The sequence below is a fragment of the Peromyscus eremicus genome, chromosome 8a (assembly GCF_949786415.1).
Source record: "Peromyscus eremicus chromosome 8a, PerEre_H2_v1, whole genome shotgun sequence".
NCBI classification, from domain to species: domain Eukaryota; kingdom Metazoa; phylum Chordata; class Mammalia; order Rodentia; family Cricetidae; genus Peromyscus; species Peromyscus eremicus.
The window spans coordinates 42,482,576-42,503,703 of record NC_081423.1 but is presented as its reverse complement, the minus strand read 5'-3'; the positions used below and the strand labels follow the sequence as shown (position 1 = coordinate 42,503,703).

General features: G+C 48.2%; 1 protein-coding gene across 2 annotated transcripts; it reads left to right on the top strand.

Annotated features, from left to right (window-relative positions):
- Nucleotides 1-11,819: 11,819 nt before the first annotated feature.
- Prss38 (serine protease 38) lies at nucleotides 11,820-14,896 on the top strand. Of its 2 annotated transcripts, none has more exons than XM_059269372.1 (5): nucleotides 11,820-11,945; nucleotides 12,528-12,690; nucleotides 13,389-13,660; nucleotides 14,211-14,353; nucleotides 14,619-14,896. In XM_059269372.1, exons 2-5 carry the CDS (start codon nucleotides 12,569-12,571, stop codon nucleotides 14,871-14,873), a joined length of 792 nt encoding a protein of 263 aa, XP_059125355.1. In that variant the 5' UTR covers nucleotides 11,820-11,945; nucleotides 12,528-12,568; the 3' UTR covers nucleotides 14,874-14,896. The 2 variants fall into 2 exon arrangements, with proteins under 2 accessions (XP_059125355.1, XP_059125354.1); XM_059269371.1 differs by having other exon boundaries at nucleotides 11,852-12,352.
- Nucleotides 14,897-21,128: the final 6,232 nt, after the last annotated feature.

Here is a 21,128-nt window from a genome sequence, read left to right as displayed (position 1 = left end):
GCCGGCGTCCTGGGTGTCTGTTGCTGTGTTAAGATTCCATGATCAAAAGAAACTTGGGGAAGAAAGGGTTGATTTGGCTTACAGATGCCAGCCCGTCATTGAGGGAAGGAGCTTGAAGCAGAAGCCATGGAAGAACCAGGTTTCCCAGTTTGCTTGCAGGCTCAAGGACCACCTGCCCAGGGTGGTACCACCCACAGCATGCTAAGCCTTCCTCTATCAGTTAATAATCAAGAAAATGCCTTCATAGACCTGCCTGCAGGCCAAGCTGATGGAGGCAGTTCCTCAATGAGGTTCTGTCTTCAGTGTATGTGAGTTGACAACCAGGATTAGCCATCGCAACTGGGGACTAAGCGACAACACACTAGCCTGGAGACATGTTTAGGCACGACACCTTAAGACGGGCCCACAGGTCCTGCAAGTCTAGCTGCTCATGTGAGTGTTAAGTGTAGGCTTTGAAAAGGGATTCTAGTCCAGCATCCAAAACCTCAGGACAGTCACAGGCATGGAGGCCTTAAAGTCCATTGCTCACTGCTTGAACCAAGGACACAACAAAGACTCAGCTGTGTGACAGATTTCCCACAAGGAGTGAAATTGACTGGAAAGAATCCCTGTCTCCAAAGTCCACAGACTGGTGGACCTAATGTAGGGGGTGGGAGGAGGGAGGGAGGAGGAGCGTGTGGGGGGGTACAGTCACAGTGAAGGGGGAAGAGGAGGAGAACATGAGTGTGGTGCAAAGGGAGGGGGGACAGGGAAGACTCTAAGGGAGGAAGTGGTGCAGGGTGCAGGGGCGGGGTGGGGGTCCTGGATGCTTGTCTATGCTGTTCGGTCATTGTTTTTAGAGGCAGGGTTTCTCAGTGTAGCCCTGTCTGTCCTAGAACTCTGTCTGTAGCCCAGGCTGGCCTTGAACTCACAGAGATCTGCCTGCCTCTGCCTCCCGAGGGCTGGGATTAAAGGTGTGTGCCGCCATGCCCGGCAGTCAATGCCATTTTAAACAATATTAAATGCACCCAAAGCTTCCCAGCATTGCAGATGGGGCTTTGTAACTTGCTGTCATTTTGTAAGTCCCGCCCATCACTTTCAATGTGTCCCGCTCATATTGTTGGCAGTTTATTTTCCATATTAATTTTTAGGGCAGCTTGGCAGGGTTTCCTCTGTCATCCCATGTCACCTGTTGCAACAAAGACCACGGAAAACCTCTCTACTGCTGGAGGAGGGTGCGTGGACACAAATGTGTCATTGTGAAAACTCCTCAGGATTCAGGCATCAGAAGCTGGTTAACTAGGTGGAGAGGATAGTAGAGTCTCAGCATGCACGAGACCCTGAGTCAGACAGCAACACACACACACACACACACACACACACACACACACACACACACACACACACACGACCCATACTAACGGACACCAGGGGGAAAATAAAACAGATTCAGTGTCTGTCACCCAAATGCTTGGGGCCAGAAATATGTTTGATTTTTTTTGTTTTCAGATCTTGGAATATTTGCACACATTTTAAAAAACCAATGGGAGGGCCTGAGACATTATCCCCACGATTCCTACACATTCCCTGTTCACCTTAGGCTTGTAGTCTAGAAAGGGTTTCATACATGTCTTCAGTGCATGTGCTCTTTTGAGTATGACCTGTCACCCGAGGTCGTGGGTGGAACCTACCTATTGTGGCATCACAACAGCTCTCTGAAGTTTCCGTATTTCAGATCTTTTTAGATTCCAGATTTTCAGATTAGGAATGCTTAGCCTACCTCAGTGTGTGTGTGTGTGTGTGTGTGTGTGTGTGTGTGTGTGTGTTTGTAGGGGAGGCAGAATCAGTATTTCTAGCTTGCTCATCAGGAACCCATATCTGCAGGCTCATTCTTGTCTCTTCCATAAGCTCCAGTTCAGCCTGTTCATAGGGATTCCAACCTGCATCTACTCAGAGCACCCAAGCTTGTCACCTGGGCCAAGGGGCATTTCCCTGTCACATTTCTTATTGTGTCCTCACTGCCTGCTCTGGGAAAGACAAGGGAATCTTAACACAGCACAGAGGGAGAGCAAACCCGGCCGTGACCATGTTCCCCACTGAGAGAGAGGTAGAACTTAGGGCATGGGGCTTGGGGTGAGGCCGGATGATGGGGAGCATTCCAGGCATGCCGAGCTGAGGACTGGCTCCGCCTGGTGGGTGGCGCCTCCGGAGGCCCCTGGCTGACCCTGCACGAGAAGGATGTTCCTCTGCCCCCAGACTCCTACGTGGCAGCAGAGTTCAGTAAGGCCATCAGAGCCTTCCTTCTGGTGTTCATGCTCTTGTGGGGAGTCCCCTCTGGGTTGGGGTGGCATTACCATGCAGCCCCAGCGGGACAGCCGTCACTGGTAGCTTTCCTGAGCAACTGGAGGAGGGGGCAAAAGGAGCAATGTCCTCTCTATGGCCCCTCTTGGAGCTGAGGATCAGAGTCCAGGGAGCCTTCCTTCCCCGCAGTGCGGTCTGCTGCTGCACTACCATAACACGACCCTTGAGGAGGTCGCTAAATCACTCGGCCCGTCTCTGCTGCCTCACCCAAGAAGGGTGGTTGGCCACGCCCCTGACGATGAACAGGCACGCCACAAGCAGCTCAGCCCCTCGGCCTATCTCAAGCCGACTTGGAGAATGGCGGGCCACCTGCACACACTTTCCCAACCGCAGGCATCTGCCTCCTGTTTCCCCTGAGTTCAAAGGCAGACAGCTGGCAGAAGCAGGGTGGCTAGCCTGCCTTTGGGTGTGTTGTCTGTCTGGACAAACTGGCCTGGAGGGGAGGAGGTGTGGCCCTCTGGCCCAGCCTTGACCCAGCCCAGCTCTGATTGAAGCCATGTGAGGACCGGGTGGGCAGACAGCCAGGACTCTGACCCTCAGGAGAGGTGCAGTGGTCCTTGGATGCCAGACAGTCTGCAAGCCCTTTGCGGGGCTGGGCACATTCTCCCGGGCTGAATAGTAGCCCCAGCTTATACAAGGGCCCGCGGGGCTTGTGTCTGAGCCGTACTGCAGTGTACTCAGCTCAGTGGGGACTTCAGCTATAGAGGCTGGGACGGAGCTCTCAGAGCGTCTCAGCTGGACAGAGAATGGCAGTGACCTTCAGGGAGCTCCGTAGTTTGACAAGTGGACCTTCTGTATCTCGTGCTAGCCAGTTACTCAAGACTCCCGGCTGCTGTGGGACTTTCCACCTGCCTGTCTAATGTAGGGTGTTTATTAAGGGTTCACATGTGGGTACCAGGTCCTCCAGAGCCATGATGGCCACAGGGGAGAGATCAAGGCCCAGCGGGCTTCGAAGCTGGGAAGAAAGGCAAGAGAAAGGCTGTGGTGGACTGCCCACATCTTCTGGACAGCAGCCTGTGTGTGTGTGTGTGTGTGTGTGTGTGTGAGGACCTAAGGAGAACAGCCCCCTACAGGGCTATGGACACTGGTGGGCAGGCCAGTGGCATTAAGAGGTGCTATCTTTGTGATATCTGGGTGTCCCCCACCCCAAATATTCAGTATCTCTCCTGCAACATGCCTGCCCATCAGTACTACAAACAGGTAGGTGTGAGCCTCACACCCCCATGTGGGCTAGGCTCTGGTCCCCAACTCCTGGGCATTGCATCCTGGCGTAAATGGTCTTTTAACTTCTTTGAAGCCCATCATTGCCAGGACTGGCTGAAGCCCCTGCCAGGCTGCAAGGATGACATACAGTGTGTTTCATGGAGTATGGAACAGGGGATCTTTACAGCCTACTCTCCTGAGGTCACATCCCTATACATACATTGCATAGTGCCTAGTGTTCCATGCATGTCATACAGTGCAGAGTGTTCACGCTACATGGTAACACACAGTATACACTGCTTAGCCCGTGGCGGGCTGGTGCTGATAGCTGCTTATATTCTGGGGGGTGGACCCTGCCCTAAGTGGGAGCTCACCTCACCTACTCTATCTATGGACACGGAGTCCTCTGCCCTCCTGAATATAGGTCTCCTGTTCTTATCCTGATTCCTATCTCGGTGCCCAGAGGAACCCTGGTATGCTTTGATGGTCTTGGGGAATGAGAAGCTTTGCTGGAGTGCAGATCTGTAAGTCAGGGTCTAGAAGATAGAGAGAGCTAAAGAAGCCACAATGTCCAGGCACATTCTGTGTGAGGAACGTGGGTGGAGGGGACTGAACCAGAACTCCAGATGCATGTGTCTCAGCAGCAAACCTCACAGGGACTTGATGGAAATTCTGTAAGAAGCAATGAAAGACATACACCCCTGCTTCCTACTGCCAACGTTCTTGGCCAAGTGAACCCAGCCATCTAATGGCCTCCTCCTAGAGTGAGGCTCAGGTCTGCCCTGGTCCCATCTCCTTCTTTCCCATCATCTTGTCCAAAGGGACCAAGCTTGGAAGATAAAAATGTTAAGAGGAAATGCAGGTAATGGAAGGCAGTAAGCAGCACCCCGCCCCCCACGGCCTCTGCATCAGCTCCTGCCGCCAGGCTCCTGCCGTGTTTAGTTCCTGCCTTCACTGCTTTTGATGATGAACTGTTATATGAAACTGTGAGTGAAATAAACCCTTTCCTCCCCAAGTTGCTTTGGTCATGGCGTTTCATCACAGCAATAGTAACCTTAACTAAACAGACAATAAAATATCCCAGCATGCAATTTTCCTGCTTTACGACCTCCTGAAGCATATCTCCCCCAACCCCTGAGTTACAAGGTTTGGCCGAGGACAGTTGGCTCAGCCCTCTACTCTGCCTAGCATTGAAATATCCAACAGTTGCAGCTTAGGCACCACCTCCAGATATCTGATGAGGCCTGGCCAGGTGCCCCTGGGCACAGCGGCAGTGATACCTGGCCTCCATTTCTATCTACCTTCCTCCATCCAAGCAGAGAATCCTGGGTAGTGCTTACTGCTGCCATAGCCCTTAGAGACCAGTCCATGGTCCCAAGTGGATACTGCTCACCGACCCCTCTCCAGTCTCCTGCTCAGGAAGGTGTATGAAAACTTTTCTCAAGAGAGGACTTAAGGGTTGGGGATTCAACTCAGTTGGTAGAGTGCCTTCCTAGGGTGCATAATGTCCTGAGTACCTCCCAAGTATTGCCCAAGGCCAGCCTGGGCTACATTAAACCGGGGATGGGGAGGCTGTAAATATGCACACTGCTAACATTGGTATTCTAGGTTTTATAACTGGATGTAAAGGAACAGGTCAATCCAGATATAACACCAGTGGGAGATTTCCCACCTCCTCCTCACCACTAGTAGATCCCCCAGATAGAAATCCAACAAAGAACTTCAGAGTCAACTGCACCATACAGCAACAGGACTTCAGGTACACCAGCAGAGTCATCTCACCCAGTAGCTTGGTATATGAATTCTTCTCAGCAGCCCATGGGACTTTCTCCAAACAAGATCAGATTTTAGGCCACAAAGCAAGTCTTAATAAATAGAGAAAAAGAAATAATTTTATAACCTTTTCTGATCAACATGGAATAAAACCAGAAACCAAAAAGAGAAAGCATGCAAAGTTATGAGCACTGGACAGTGCACTTTGAGTGGTCACTGAGGAAGTCTGGGAGGAAATACGAGATTCCTAGAACTAAATGAACACTTGATCACAACTTCCAGAACTTCCAGGGAAGGCCGTTGGTTCTGAGAATGGTTCATAGATAGGAACTCTTGCACTGAAAAATCAGAGACTGGGCAAGCCACCGAACACTGCCACTCACGCTCTTAACGCAAGAACACGTGGAGCCCCAAACCAGCAGAATAACAGAAATAATAACTATCAGAGCTGAGAATAATGAAAGGGAGACAAAAATACAAATCAATGGGACGAGAAATTGGTTCTTCCAAAAAGATGAACGAGATTGACAAACCCTCAGCCAAACTAACAGAAAGAAGAAAGAAGGGCTCAGATAATAAAACGAGAGGGGAAGGGAGTATGTTATAGTAGATACCACTGAATCTGAGATCATTAGGGCACATTTGGAACATTTCTATCCTAATAAATCAGAAAACTGCAAGAAATAGATTTATCTCTCAACATATATGACCTACCAATACTGAGCCTAAACAAAGCAATAGCAATCAATGATCAGAAGTGGTAACCATCTCCCTGCCAAAAGCCCAAAGCCATACAGACTCACTGATGAACTCTACCAGGCCCTTAAAGAGCTAACCGGTTCGGCATAGTGGAATACACCTTTCATTCCAGCATTCAGGAGGCAGAGGCAGGAGGATTTTTTGTGAGTTGGGACCAGCCTGGTCTATATAGCAAGTTCCAGGATAGCCAGAGCTACACACTGAGACCCTGTCTTAAAAAAGAAAATGAACCGGGCGGTAGTGGCTCACGCCTTTAATCCCAGCACTTAGGAGGCAGGGCCTGGCGGATCTCTGTGAGTTCAAGGCCAGCCTGGTCTACAGAGTGAGATCTAGGACAGGCACCAAAACTACACAGAGAAACCCTGTCTCGAAAAAAAAAAAAAAAAAATGAACTGACAAATAGGGGCTATAGAAATAGATGACCTGAGTTTGAATCCAGCACCCATGTTGGGTGGCTCATAAACACCTGTGAACTGCTGTTCCAAGGTATCTGACACGCCTCTCATCTTCACAAGAACACACACACACACACACACACACACACACACACACACTTACATACACACACACAAATAAAAAATCTTTTGAAAAAAAGAAAAATAATCGACAAATGGGACTGTATCAAATAAATGTCTCCGTACAACAAAACAACAGCACCAGGAGCCACCCTATAGAATGGGAGAAAAAAATCTTCCAGCTATTCATCCTACAGAAGATTAATACCCAGAATACACAAAGAACTCAAGTATAAACACCAAAAGAGTGAAGAATATATTCAATAAAAGGGCAAATCAACCAAATAGACACCTTTCTAAAGAAAAAGTACAAATGGCTGATTGACACATGAAAAAACATTCAACTTCCTAGCCATTAGGAAAATGCAAGTCAAAACTATGTTGAGATTCTGTCCCACCCTAGTTATAATGGCTCTCACCAAGAGAAAGAAAAAAAAGTCATGGTACTGGAAATGTACAGCAAAGAGTGCGGGATCCTTACACACTGTGGGTGGAAATGTACATTAGTGTAGCCACATTGAAATCAGTATGAAGTTCCTAAAATACTAAAACTACATCATCTAGCTGCACTATTTCCGGGCAGACACTGAGAGGATTCAAGCTGAGCATATCATGTTCATTGTGTCACTATTTACAATAACGAGGTTATAGAGCCAGCCTCTGAGATAATGGATAAAGAACAGGTGATACAGAGCCACAATGCAATTTTATACAGCCACAAAGAAGAATGAAATTGTCCCATTTGCAGGAAAATGGATGGAACTGGAGCTCATCGTGTTAAGCAAAATAAATCAGACTCAGAAAGACAAACGGTGTGTGTTTCCTCTCATTTATAGACTCTTGAAGGTGGAAAGACATGAAATAAGGATGGAGTTACTAAAGAAGAGGAAAAGAATTTGGAGAAAGAGGATGAAAGGGGTGTCTGTTTTAATCTGTGTTCTAATGCTGTGAAGAGACACCATGATGAAGGCCACTCTTATAAGAGAAAGCATTTAATTGGGAGCTTGCTTACAGTTTTAGTCCATTATCATCATGGTGTGGAGTATGGTGGCATGCAGGCAGATGCTGGAGCAGTAGCTGAGAACTACATCCTGATCCTTAGGCAGAGAGAGACTCTGGGTGTGGCATGGGTTTTTAAATTTGCCCACCCTCAGTGGCAAATTCCAACAAGGCCACACCCCCTAATCCTCTTAATCCTTTCAAACAGAGCCACTCCCTGATGACTAAGCATTCAAATATATGAGCCTATGGGGGCCATTCATATTCAAACCACCACAGTGTCCTAGTTTGCTTTCTCTGGGACTGTGATAAACACCATGACCAAAAGCAAGTTGGAGAGGAAAGGGTCTGTTTCATCTTTTCAGCTTACAATCCATCATGAAGTAAAGTCAGAACAGAAACTTGAGACAGGAATATAGATGCAGGAACTGAAGCAGAGGGCATGGAGGACCACTGCTTACTGGCTTTCTCTCTATGCTCCTATTCTTAGACCTCCCAGAACCACTTGCCCAGGTGGCTGGGCCCTCTCACATCAATCATTAGTCAAGTAGATGCCCCCATAGACTTGTCTATAGGCCCATCTGATGGAGGCATTTTCTCAAGTGGAGTTCCCTCTTCCCAGATGACCCCAGTTTGTGTCAAGAAATTAACCAGCACAGAGTTAATAGTGGGGAAAATATGATTAAAAGACATCACGCGCATGCTTGGCAATGTCACTATGCAAAGCCATTACTTTGTATAATTAATAAACACTAATTGAAAGAAACAAAGGCTGGGAGTGTGGATCAGTGGTAGAGTACTTGCCTAGCATGTATAAGGTTCTAATTTCAACCCTCAGTACCACAAAAATGTACACATAAAATTTACCATCATGACCACTTTTCAGTGTATAATTGAATGGTATTAATACATTCGTAAGTTTGCACAAACACCAAGGCTGCCTGACCCCTCTTCCCATCTGTAAAATGAAAATATACCCACCCAACAGCAACTACCAGTGTCCCAGCAATCACCATTCTCCTATGTATCTTTATAATTTTGACTCAAATAAGTAAACCAATCAAACATAGTGAAGAGTAGAAGGACAAAGAGCAAAAAGTAAAATGAAAATAGGAAAGTTAAGAAGCAGCTGGGGGTAGTAGTGTGTGACTGTGATCTCAGCACGTGGAAGACAAAGGGTCATTGAAGCCAGCCTCAGTGGCCAGCCAGGACTACAGTGTGAGACCCCCATCTCAAACAATCAGAAACTGCAAAAAAAAAAAAAGGAAGAAAAACATTGTGCTTTACTGAAACAAAAAGGAAGAGGAGGAGGAGAAAGGGATGGGGAAGAGGAGGAGAAGTGAGAAAGGGGAGGAGGGAGAGAGGGAGAGAGAGGGAGAAGAAAGAAGGAGGAGGGGGAGTGAGGGAGGAGGAGAAAATGCAGAGAACATTAAAGCACCCTCACGCTTCTTTCTAAGTATCCCCTTTTTTCTTCCTACTGTGAGTAACTTCTTTGGACTTGCTCTCTACTTCATAGATTCTCCCTTTAGCTGTGTCTAAGCTCTTGCTAATGCCATTCAGTTAGCTCTGAATTTGAGGTTTCAGGTTTTTAATTTCTAGAAGTTCCATGGTGGTTCTTTAAAAAAAAAAATCTTAAATGTATACTGTTCAGTTGTTTAGAAAATAGAAACTTAAAGGCTCAGCTCAGATTCTTCTCCCTGACTTTAGCACAACAAACCATGTGCTTTATGGTCTCCAGCTGCCAATTCAGGTGTCTGAATTTCTTCCCTCTGTTTTGGGCTGCTTCTCACTCATCATGTCTCCTCTCAGGTTTCTTCCATCTTTGCTCCTGGGCTGGAGAAGTATCTAAATGTTATTAGCAGAAATAAGCAACAGCGAGGGTAATGTTTTCACTGTCCCACAAAGATTGTGTTTACATTTGCTGGACATACAGATAGCCCAGCCACCTGCACTTACACTGAGCTTGAAGGCTTTCGAACTTGACACTTCCTGAGTTTAGGGTCTGAGCCGCCCAGACGATTCAAAGCTGGGCTGCTGGCCATCAGAAGGCTGACTTGCCTCTGCCCATCCCCTCACCCTTTGGGTGCACCCCTCTTTGTTTTCAGTCAAAAGAAGGTGTGGTTGAGTATGATCCACACCCTTGATGGGTCCTGGACTCCTATTTGTTTCCTTAACCCAGAAAGATGCCAAAAATGACAGAGTCCCTTCCTGGCCCTTCCTGAAAGGGCGGGATAGCCTGGGTGCCAGGATCTCCTTGCTAGCCTAGCTTACTCTGGAGAGTCATCACCATGCTTTAGATATTTCCTGCTTCTATGGAGATGGCATTTGTGTTCTGTGGTGAGTTTTTCCTTGTCCTTATTAGGAGGGCTGGTCTCTGCTGCATTGCTCACCATCACTGGAAACTTGTCTGCATTTTAATCTAAAGTTTTAAAGGACTTTCCATGGTCACTTAAGTTCAGTTCTGTATAAAGGGTGTGGTGAGATCTTATTTTTTCCTCTCTGCAGATCCTGTGTCCACTAGAATTCCCACTGACAGTCCATGCCTCTTGAGTCATGTGTCAAAGCTCTGTATCTATAAAGCTCTAAGTCTGGGATTCATTTTTGCAATAGCCTAAAGCTTGCCTCCTTCCCCTTCAGCGGTGGGAATCTTGACTCCAAAGAGAGTGATATCATTCAGAAGTGGGGCCCTTGGGGTGTTGTGGTGGGCGGGGCTCATGAACGAGGGTAGTATCCTTACAAAAGGGCCTCCACCAGTTCTCTTGACCTTGCATTTTGTGAGGACAGGGCCAGCAGATGCCAGTCTGTAAACCAAGAAGAGCCTGGCAGATGCAATGCTGGCCCTCTCATCGCAGACCCCCAGCCCCAGAACTGCAAAGATTACCTTCTGTTTTCACAAGCCATCATGCCTATGGAGTTTGGGTTTGTTTTATTTTAATTTTTTTTCTTTATGTTTATGGATGTTTTGCCTACATGTATGTCTGTGCACCATATGTGGTTAGTGCTTGAGGAGGCCAGAACAGAGGATTGGATCCCCTGGAACTGGAATTGCAGATGGTTGTGAGCCACAACTCAGCTTCTGAGAATTGAACCCAGGTCCCCAGGAAGAGCAGCATTAGGTCTTTGTTTGTTTGTTTGTTTGGCTTATTTTTTGGTTTATTTATTTATTTATTGATTGATTGATTGATTGATTGAAATAGGGTTTCTTTGTGTAGCTTTGGCTGTCCTGGAACTTGCTCTGTAGACCAGGCTGACCTTGAACTCACAGAGATCCGCCTGGCTCTGCCTCCCAAGTGCTGAGATTAAAGACTTGCGCCACCACCTCATAGCTGTAGCATTAGATCTTAATCACAGAACCATCTCTAGCCCTGGAGTTTTGTTTTTAACAGCCTGAACTGATGAAGACAATTCCATTATCTTTCTCCCCCCCTCTCTGTTAATTTTTATTCTAGGCTATATCTTACTGATATTTTAATTACCACAGCCTTATTCTTCTTGTTTAGCTTCCATGATCTAGTGTGATTAGAAACACCTGTACTTATGACATCAACCTTCATATCCAAGTGCACAAGATGGCTCCATCCCTCTGACTTTGACATCTCTCATAAAGTTTTGTAATTTTTCTCAGCCTTTATTACATAGCCTTATAGGATCCTCTCCTTAAAATATATTTTTTTAATAATGTGTTATCTATGTGGGTGAAGTCATGTGCACATGAGTGCAGGTACCCTCTAAGGCCATAGGTGACAGACAGATCCCTGGAGCTGGAGTTACAGGTGGTTATGAACTGTCCAGTGTGGGTGCTGGGAAGTAAACCCCGGTCCTCTACAAGAGCAATACAAATACAGCCTTTTAACCACTGAACCATCTCACCAACCCCAAATATAGATTTTTTGTTGTTTCTTTTCTTTTGTTTTAAGACAGGGTCTCATTATGCAGCCCTGGCCTTGAACTCACCTGCTTCCCCAGTGCTGGGATTAAAGGCATACGCCACCATGATCAGCTGGAACCCTCCCTTGAGAGTGAAAGGACTGTATGAACTTGTCAAAATTTGAAGGAGTGGGTTTTACTATATATAAACAAAGATTTAATTTCTTTAAAAAGGTTTTGATAGCAGATGGTGCATGTGTAAAGAGTAATGATTTGACAGATCTGAGACTGCCATGGAGAGAGCGAAAAGCACTGGGGGGTGTAACACAGAAGTCTCAAACAGAACCTGTATATCCAGGTCTGACCATGGTGCATGTGTGCTGGGGGTGGGGGTTTCACGGGTCCATCCTACATGCTGTCAGTTGATAGGTCCCTTCATCTGCTGAGGACGGTTACCCGCTGAGGACATCATCAAATATACAGGCCAAGGTACTGTTGCCTGTGCCTGAGGTGAGGTCAGGCACCCTGAACTGCTGGCGGTGGGGTCATTCGGCGGTCTTCAATGTCTGCCTCCACAGGCTCAGGCTCTCTGTCTACATCCACCTCTCACTAGCTCAAAGTCACCTGCTGGGGGCGCCACCAACGCATCCAGAACCTAGTCGTCACGTGTCCAGCTTGCGGCCTCCCGCGGAGGAGGGGCAATGTCACATTTCCTAGTCAGCTGCCCCACGCTCTCCTGCTGGGCTGCGCCTCGGGCTTCATGGCCGCCCCCACTTCCGGCCCAGGCCCCTTGGGATCCCTGCTGCTTTTACTCCTGCTGGCCACCCCAACTTGGGTCGCATCGATCAGTCACCCACACGCTAAAAGCCAGGAAAATTCATTGAGCAGTGACGTGGGTAGGTCCCCATCCCAGAGGCTGGGTGGTGGTCCTATCTCCCTGGGTGGAACCTGGGCCCAAAGGCCCGGCCTGGCCCCTCCCCACTCACCTACACGTTATCCCTTCCCCCATCCGTGGCCCGCCCCTCCCGTGGTGTGGCCTTGCGCCCACTCTGCATTTGTTCCTCTCCTCAGCCTGTGGACAGCCAGTTCTGCAGGGCAAGATCGTGGGTGGAATGCCAGCCCCCTTTCAGAAATGGCCGTGGCAGGTCAGCCTGCATTACTCTGGCCTACACGTCTGCGGTGGGTCCATCCTCAATGCCTACTGGGTGCTGACAGCAGCACACTGCTTTAACAGGTGAGAGGTGCTGGAGCTCTTAGGGTTAATGGCGCAGGGGCACAGGGAAGGAGAAGCCTGAACCTTATGCCTGGGGCTTGGATGGCTGCATCGAGTTGGTTCTTTGTATATCAAGCCCTATCCCCCATGGCTGATACACTCATACCCCTGACCCCAAGCTCCAAGCTGCTTCCCATGGACAAGCATAGATGTATCCACGCTGGCTAGTGACGAGGCCAGTACCTAGGCCTGTCCTCTTCAGCATAGCCCTTCTCCACAGACTAGGCTACATCCCTACATCCCTGGGACGCTGGTCCCCATTTACTGCCCCCACCCCAGGTTTACCCTCAGCCAACAAGATCCCCCACACTAGAGGCAGCCTTCTCCACAGTGAGTACAGAGCTTTCTCTGGGCAGATGGCCCTGTTTCCTAAGCCTCATCCTGTCAGGCCCACAGCTGTAATGTATAGGGGCTCATCAGCTTTTCAGGAAGAGGCAAGAGAGGGGTCCATATGCGTGGCTATCTAGCTCTAATAGGTACAAACTCCTGATGGTCCCCAAGTCTCCACCAGCCCAAGTCAGGACCTCTTTGAGGTCAGACAGCCAGATAGGTATGCATTGGGCTGCAGGCAGGCCCGGGCTTTTCAACCTGGCAGATGCCCATCTGTGAGCTGATGATACAGGGGGCTGCAGGCAGTTGGCCTCTATTCTGGTCGGCAGGGAGAAGAGGATTGAGACCTTTGACGTGTACGTGGGCATCAGCAACCTCGACGTGGCCACCAGATACACCCAGTGGTTTGAGCTTAACCGGGTGATCATGCACCCCACCCACGCACTGTTTCACCCTGCTGGAGGGGACGTGGCGCTCGTGCAGTTGAAGAGCCCCATCGTCTTCTCGGATGCCGTGCTCCCAATTTGCTTGCCGCCTTCCAACCTGAACCTCAACAATTTGTCTTGCTGGACTACTGGATGGGGACTGGCTACCCAGTTAGGTATGAGCTAAACGTGATCTCGTAGAAGTCGAGCATAGAATGGGTGTCCCTGACATGGGGAAGGCGAGTAGGAGAACACCTTGAATCAAAAGATGCAGACTCTAAGGAAATAATCCGCTGCATGTAAAAAACAGCTACCAGAGATGGAAATTCCGTGATGGGGTTTATGGCAGACTTGAGGGAGAATCAGTGACCTTGGAGATAGATGAGTAGAAATTATCTATATTGAAACAGCAGCAACGAAATATGTATGAAAGGGGAACAGAATGATATGAAAAAGAAACTCCCAGGAGTGTGTGGACTGGGCTTCCCTGTGTGGATGGGGCTTCCTTGTGGGTGGCGCTTCCCTGGGTGGGCCAGGCCTCTCTTGGGTGTTGGGTGGCTCTTGTACGTGGATAGGACTCCTCTTGGGGTGGGGAGTCCTTTCAGATTTGTCCTCCATTGACCAAGAACCCAAGACTATCTCTGGCTCCTATCCTCCAGGAGCTAAGACTTTGCTGGACTCAGACAGGCACCCTCACCTGGTAGTTCCTCTCCCTTCTCCTCACAGGTGACAGCGTGAAACAGCTACAGGAAGTCCAGTTACCACTGATCCCCAAGTTCAAGTGCCAGCTGCTCTATGGATTTACTTCTTACCTCCTGCCAGAAATGTTCTGTGCTGGGGACATCAAGAATGTGAAGAATGTGTGTGAGGTATGTCTCTTCTGGATCCGAGTCAGGCTCTGGTGTAGGTGGGTGGGGGACTGCTGCGGTGGCTGTATCCAAGCAGACAGTGTGTGACCACCACACACACTCACACACTTATGTCAGACCTCCGTGCTGAGGCTCTGGGCTCTGTAGCAGCCAGAGAGGGGACTATATGTGTGTGTTGGGGGTAGAGGGATCACGAGCCACTCACTCTGCACCTGAGGGCCATACCTGGACTCGTAGATCACAGAAAGCCTCTCTTCCTTCGTAGGGTGACTCCGGCGGCCCACTGGTATGTAAGCTGAACCAGACCTGGCTGCAGATTGGAATAGTGAGCTGGGGCCGTGGATGCATCCATCCCCTGTACCCAGGGGTGTATGCCAATGTCTCCTATTTTTTGAATTGGATCCGTTATCATGTGGAGAACACACCCACTCCTCCTCAGCTGCATCCCTCCTTCTCTTCATCCCCAAGAGCCATCCTTAGCATTTTTGTGAACGTGCTGGCTAGCCTGTTGGTGTGGTGAGGACTGAGACAACCACCCGCTGCGGCGGCGGCGGCGGCGGCCTCGAACCCTGTTTCTATCCTCCGTAGCTCTCCGACTCCTCCCCCATGCACCTTGTGCCCTGAAGCCAGGACACTTGTCCCAGACTCTTAAGTCTGTAAAAGGCTGAGCGAAAGAAATGGAGAGGGTCAGAGATGGATCAGGAGGGAGAGTTGGGGGACAGCTGGGGTGAGCCAAGAGCTGGGGCTCTACCCAGTCAAACTTATTAAACATTTGTGAAACAAGTGCCTCAGAACTGCTAACCTCACCTTTCTCTCCAGCCTCATTACAGACCCCGCCACTGTGCAATGGGTAGGAGTCCACACATAGAAAGTAGGCCACTCAGACACCATCAGGCAGTCTCCCACCATGTGAAAAGAGAGGCACAGGAAGCTGGGGAGATGGCTCAGTGGTTAAGAGCATTGGGCTCAATTCCCAGCATGCACACGGCAGCTCACAACCACCTATAACTCCAGTTCCAGGGATCCATTTCTGGCCTCCACAGGCACCAGACACAAGGCACACTGAGTTACACAGATATACATGTGGATGAAACATCCATACACATAAAATATAATGAAGTTTAGGGGGGTGGGGAGAGAAAAGTACAAAACAAACTGAACTTTTCTAGACCTGCACCGGGGCAGGCCTGTGGGCACAGCCCATGGAGGAGGATTTGGTTGATTCAGTTTAAAGATTGTCAAAATAGAGTTTGGGAACATGGAAATATCCTAAGTGGAAAAGCAGAAAACGTGAGCTGAGAATGAGCAGATACAGGGAAGAGGCCAAAAGGCAGTGTATAGAAACGAATGAGCAGAAAGCCCCACAGTACCAAGTCTGATGTCTTCAGGACCCGGGCCCCCAGATCCTGCCAGCCTCAGATAGAAACTATCCCCCCCCCCCAATTTCATCTCTGCTGAACATGGACAGACTCCCCAAGCAATGCAGCTTCACAATGATTGGCGTAGCAGCTCTACTGTGTCAGGGGTCCTGAGTCAACTAGAGATGGTTTGTAAACTTGGGAGAAACGATAGTGACACATGCCTATAATTCTGACACTCAGGATGCTGAAACAGGAGGATGACAAGCTTGAGGCCAGCCTGGCCTACATAGAAAGAACCTGTCTAAAACAACAACAACAAAAAGCAGTGTGTGGAAAGGTTTTTGTAGGTTCTGTGGAAAGCACATTCTTTCATGAGCATGTGGCAGAGTTCTGCTACTGACCCTGCAGAGATGCCACGGGACCACTGACTTTCAGAATGTGGCTTTTTATTTGTTTGTTTTGGGGGACAGGGTTTCTCTGTGTAACAGCTCTGGCTGTCCTTGAACTTGCTTTGTAGACCAGACTGGCCTTGAACTCACAGAAATCTGCCTGCTTCTGTCTCCTGAGTGCTGGGGTTAAAGGCATACCCCACCACCTCCTGTCCAAGTGGCCTTTTGGGAAAAAAAAAAAAAAAAAAAAGGTCAAAAAGTAGGAGGAGAGCAATTATTAACTTAAGATAGAACCTGAAAACAAAAGTCCACAAAAGAAAAGACATGGAGAATACCTACTGAAATAGAGGGTGTGTAAGAGCTCAAAGAAGGTATTATATGTAGTTCTATGCAAATAAATAATAAAAAAGTACTTTTATTAAAAAAAAAAAAAACTAGCCCCAGCAGAGAAAGAAGGTTAAAACAGACCAGATTCCATAAACAAATGGAGATATTTAAGAAAGTGACACCCACCCCCGCTTAGTAGAAGTCCCTGGGAACATATTTCCCTAGAAGATGTCCTAACCTTCAATATGGAGATGCTCCAGCACTGCTTGGACTGCTGGGAGCTCAGGTAAGAGAGCAGCATCCCACTTGCTGCCAGGAGCAGCTTTGGATGAAGATACACTAACATAATCCAATGTATAGAAAAAAACCCTAATGCGGGGCAGGTAAGATGGTTCAGTGAGAAAAGGTGCTTGCCACCAAGCCTAAAGACCTGAGTTCAATCCCAGGGACCTTCAGGGTGGAGCCAACTGACTCCCACAAGGTCTCTTTTAACCTCTATGTGTGCCATTTAGCACAGGAGCATGCACACACACATACACACACACACACACACACACACACACACAAACACACACACACAAGTAAACAATAAATGTAATGAAAAATAAATAAAAACCCTACGGTGAGATTAACAAATAGACCCCTACTTTACCTTTCAAAACAGTGCGCTACAGTCAAATAGGATCTAATCTATCATGTGAGATTGATTAAATGTTAGGCCGGGCAGTGGTGGCACATGCCTTTAATTCCAGCACTCAGGAGGCTGAGACAGGAGGATCTTTGTAAGTTCAAGGCCAGCCTGGTCTACAGAGCTAGTTCTAGGGCAGCCAGGGGTACACAGAGAAACCCTGTCTTGAAAAAAAAATGTTAGGAAACACATAGCTAAAATTCACCATATCAACTGTTCTGCTATGGAGACTTCCAATGAGAAAGCTTTTGACAAATTCAAAAGCCATTTCCAGTTTTTTTTTAATTATTTATTTTTATTTTATGTACATTGGTGTTTTGCCTGCATGTATGTCTGTATGAGGGTGTTGGATCCCCTAGAACAGGAATTATGGAGAGTTTCGAGCTGCCATGTGGGTGCTGGGAATTGAACTTGGGCCCTCTGGAAGAGCAGCCAGTGCTCTTAACCACTGAGCCATCTCTCCAGCCCCCATTTCCAGTTTTAAAAACAGGCAGGATTATATGAATAGGAAGATGTGTGCTTGGATCCCTCAGTCTCAACCTGGTAGAGTGGCATTAGGCACGCCCTAAGGCCTGAAATACAGGAAGGCTGGAGCGGTCCCCACTCTGCTCCTGAGTCTGTCACCACAGCCACACGGAGGACTCATCCCAGGAAACAGAAGGAACGGTTTGAGTCATCTTTTGTAGGAAAGTGAGAGTTTACCATGGGCACCAGTCACTTGTGAAGGGAGACCCTTCAGAAGTGGCTGTGCCTCGGTAGAAAGCGCACGCTGGCAGGGAAGACCAGAACAAGACTCCACGCCTGGAGTCCTAGCACAGCACGTGGAAACAGAGAGGAATCTCTTAAACACCGCTACAGATGAAGTGTCTCACAAAGAATCTGTGTGTCTTCGGCTCACAGTCTAGAGCATGGTGTTAGTACCGTACCGTGGTGGATGACACCCTGTCACGGCACAGCGGCATACCAGACAGTGCTGCCCATCAGTCACCCCCTCCTTAACCCACAAATCTAGAAGTTCACGAGTGATTAATCCACCATGAGACCAGTTCCTCAGCATCCATCACCTCTACATGTAACTGACATGGCTTAGGATTCACTGTCTGACACGTGGGTATGGAGGTCATAGCCAAGCCTTAGCACCCCTACAAACAGCCGAGAAGCAAAGAAAAAGTAGACTTGAGGCTATGGTGTAGATGCCTATATACTTGCCTAACATGTATGAAGCCTAGGGCTGGATCCCCAGCACCATATAAATCAGGTGTGGTGCCATACACCTGTGATCTCAGTACTTGGAAGACGGAGACAGAAGGGTCAGGAGTTCAAGATCACCCGTGGCTTGAATTTTTGACACAGGTATTGTCTAAAAAAAAAAAAATGTAGGTTTTAATAGATGATAATATAGTTTATATTCTCAGCTAGGACAGCATGAAGTAAAGTGGGATTTCTTTTGTGTTTTTGGACCTAGACAAGTTGATTTCAATGTTTACATCAAATCACAAGTAAGCAAATGTGCTCAAAATAAATTCAACGTGAAAGCCAGTGGCGTAGGTCTATGGTAGTGGTGCAGTGGGAGGCCAGTGGTGCAGACACACCCTGCAATCAACATGCCACAAAAGGTGCATAATTCGTGCCTGAGTGGATGGAGCCTGGAGCGCAGTACTTCAATATGTAAATAAAAGTGAGCATGGTGGTATAAGCTTGTACTCCCATCACTTGGAAGGCTGAGGCGGAAGGATCATGAGTTTGAGGTAAACTTGGGTTATATTATAATATCCTTTAAGAGAAAACAAAAATCATAAGTGCTGTGAAAGTTTTCAGAAAATTGCCACATGCCAGGTGGTCCCACTGGAAAGATAAGAATTAACTGGGATGGCTGGCTTCTGTTGTCCTCGGCCTCGCATCCCGGCATAAAACTGCAAGGAAGTTCCACTGTGGTCTCAGCGGTGTTCGCACCATTTCAATCTATAAAATTTACATTCATTCTGGCAGCAACTGTTTAAGACCAACTGTGAGCACGTAGGGTTTCTTTTCCCAGCCTATCCTTCAAAATTCACGTCCAGCAGGAACCACACAGGTTCCAACTCAGGGAGAGGGACTATGGGAGTCTTCAGCAGTCACACTGAGAGCCTGCCCAGTATGGTGCTGACCATGTAGTGTGTGCAGGGTGGACACTCCCCCCACCCATCCCTGTCTGGATGTAATGACAGAGCCAGAACTCTTTACAGTCTCTGTATGTACCAGGCCTCTCCAGGACATGAAGGGCTGAGGCAGATGCATGCTCTAAGCAATCCAGTTAGGGCTCTGCTGTCGTCCCTAAGTTCGTAGTTTCCAGTGAAACCACACACAGAGTTTCTGCAGTCATTCATACCGGCTTGCCTGAAATGGTAATATTTAAGGGACAAAGAAGGTTCCCACACCAAGTCCGTGACCATCATGCAGGATAATGGAATGTTTAAAATGCGTATTATGAGCGATCATTTTGGTGTATGTATGTGCATGTGCTCGTGTTTGTGAGGAGGTGTTCGTATGTGCACATGCATGTGCAGGGCACAAGACAACCTCAAGTATCACACCAGGGGAACTTAACACTTTGTCCTTTTGCTTTTGTTCGTTAGTTTTTAATGTGTATGAGTGTTTTGCCCGCATGTATGTGTGTGCATCACGTGCAAGCCTGGTGACTGCAGAGGCCAGAAGAGGGCGTCAGAGCCTCTGTGACTGCAGTCAAAGATGGCTGTGAGTAGTGGGGATGGAGCCCAGGTCCTCTGAAAGAGCAGCCAGTACTCTCAGCCCAGGAGCCATCTCTTCAGCTCCACATCACAAGAGCTTTCACTGGCCTGGAACTCACTCAGTCAGCTAGTCTAGCTTGCTGGCCATCTCCAGGGATCCTTCTGTTTCTGTCTCCCCAGAGCTGGGATTCAAGCACATGCCGTCATGCTGGCTTATTTTACATGGTCCTGGAGATCGAACACAGGTCCTCATGCTTACATTGCAAATACTTTTTTTTTTTTTAGTTCGTTAAATTGCCTTCCAGTTTATTTACTGTTTTAGAGATCCAATTTTTCTATATATTTTTTTAAATTTCCCAGTTGTCATACTATGACACACTTTTGAATACGATGTGCTGTTTCCGTCATCAGACCCTGAGCAAATTGAGCATGTATCTCCTCCCCCTCAAGCCGGGTGGGCCCCCACCTTTCTTCTCCTATCCCTCAGCCTGTTGTTTGTACATGAAAACCCTCATGGCACATTAGGGCTGCTGATGCATGCATTTCCCAAGCTACTGAACATGCCTCCTCATTTGTAGCTCCCAATTTGTGGTTTTCCTCCTAAGACACCAGAGCCTGCTGCTTCCTGGCATCCTGACATCTCCTGCCACAAGGGGGCAGTTCTCTGGCACCCAAGAGTGAGACTTCCCTGGACCCTAGGCCATATGAACTGGCTCCTGTGAGGGCTCCTCCAACCCCACCCCAGAATGTTCGGAGCAGGGACCTACTCAGGAGGAGGCACAGTTTTGATGCCTCGCTTGGGCTTGGGGTGCTGAGGTTGCTGGCGGAGATGGCAGATCATAACCAGACACTCACCAGCATCTCATTTGTTCTGAGCACTGCAGAGTGAGAACGGGTGTCCCGAAGGCCCAGACCCCAGGGTCACAGGATCGTCCATGCGGGGGATGCCATGAGCCACTTCACACACCAGCCTGGCCTGTGTTCTGCTTTCTCTTCTCCACTGTCCAGAAGGGTACGTGTGGATCATGGACCTAATCTTGGGAAAAGTAGATTGGTAGTGGGAAGTTGGGGGTGGATCCTGGTGCATGAATCAAGAGCCAGAAGGGCCCATCTTTCCCAATCCCACTGCCTTTGAAATCCCCCCAGCTCCAACCCCTCAGGAATCCAAGAGTGATTCAAGAAATATAAGTACCATGAAATGCCATATTATTAGAATTAAGGGGGACATTGACATCTTTTGGGGGGGGTTGAGACAGCATTTCTCTGTGTAGCCCTGCCTGTCCT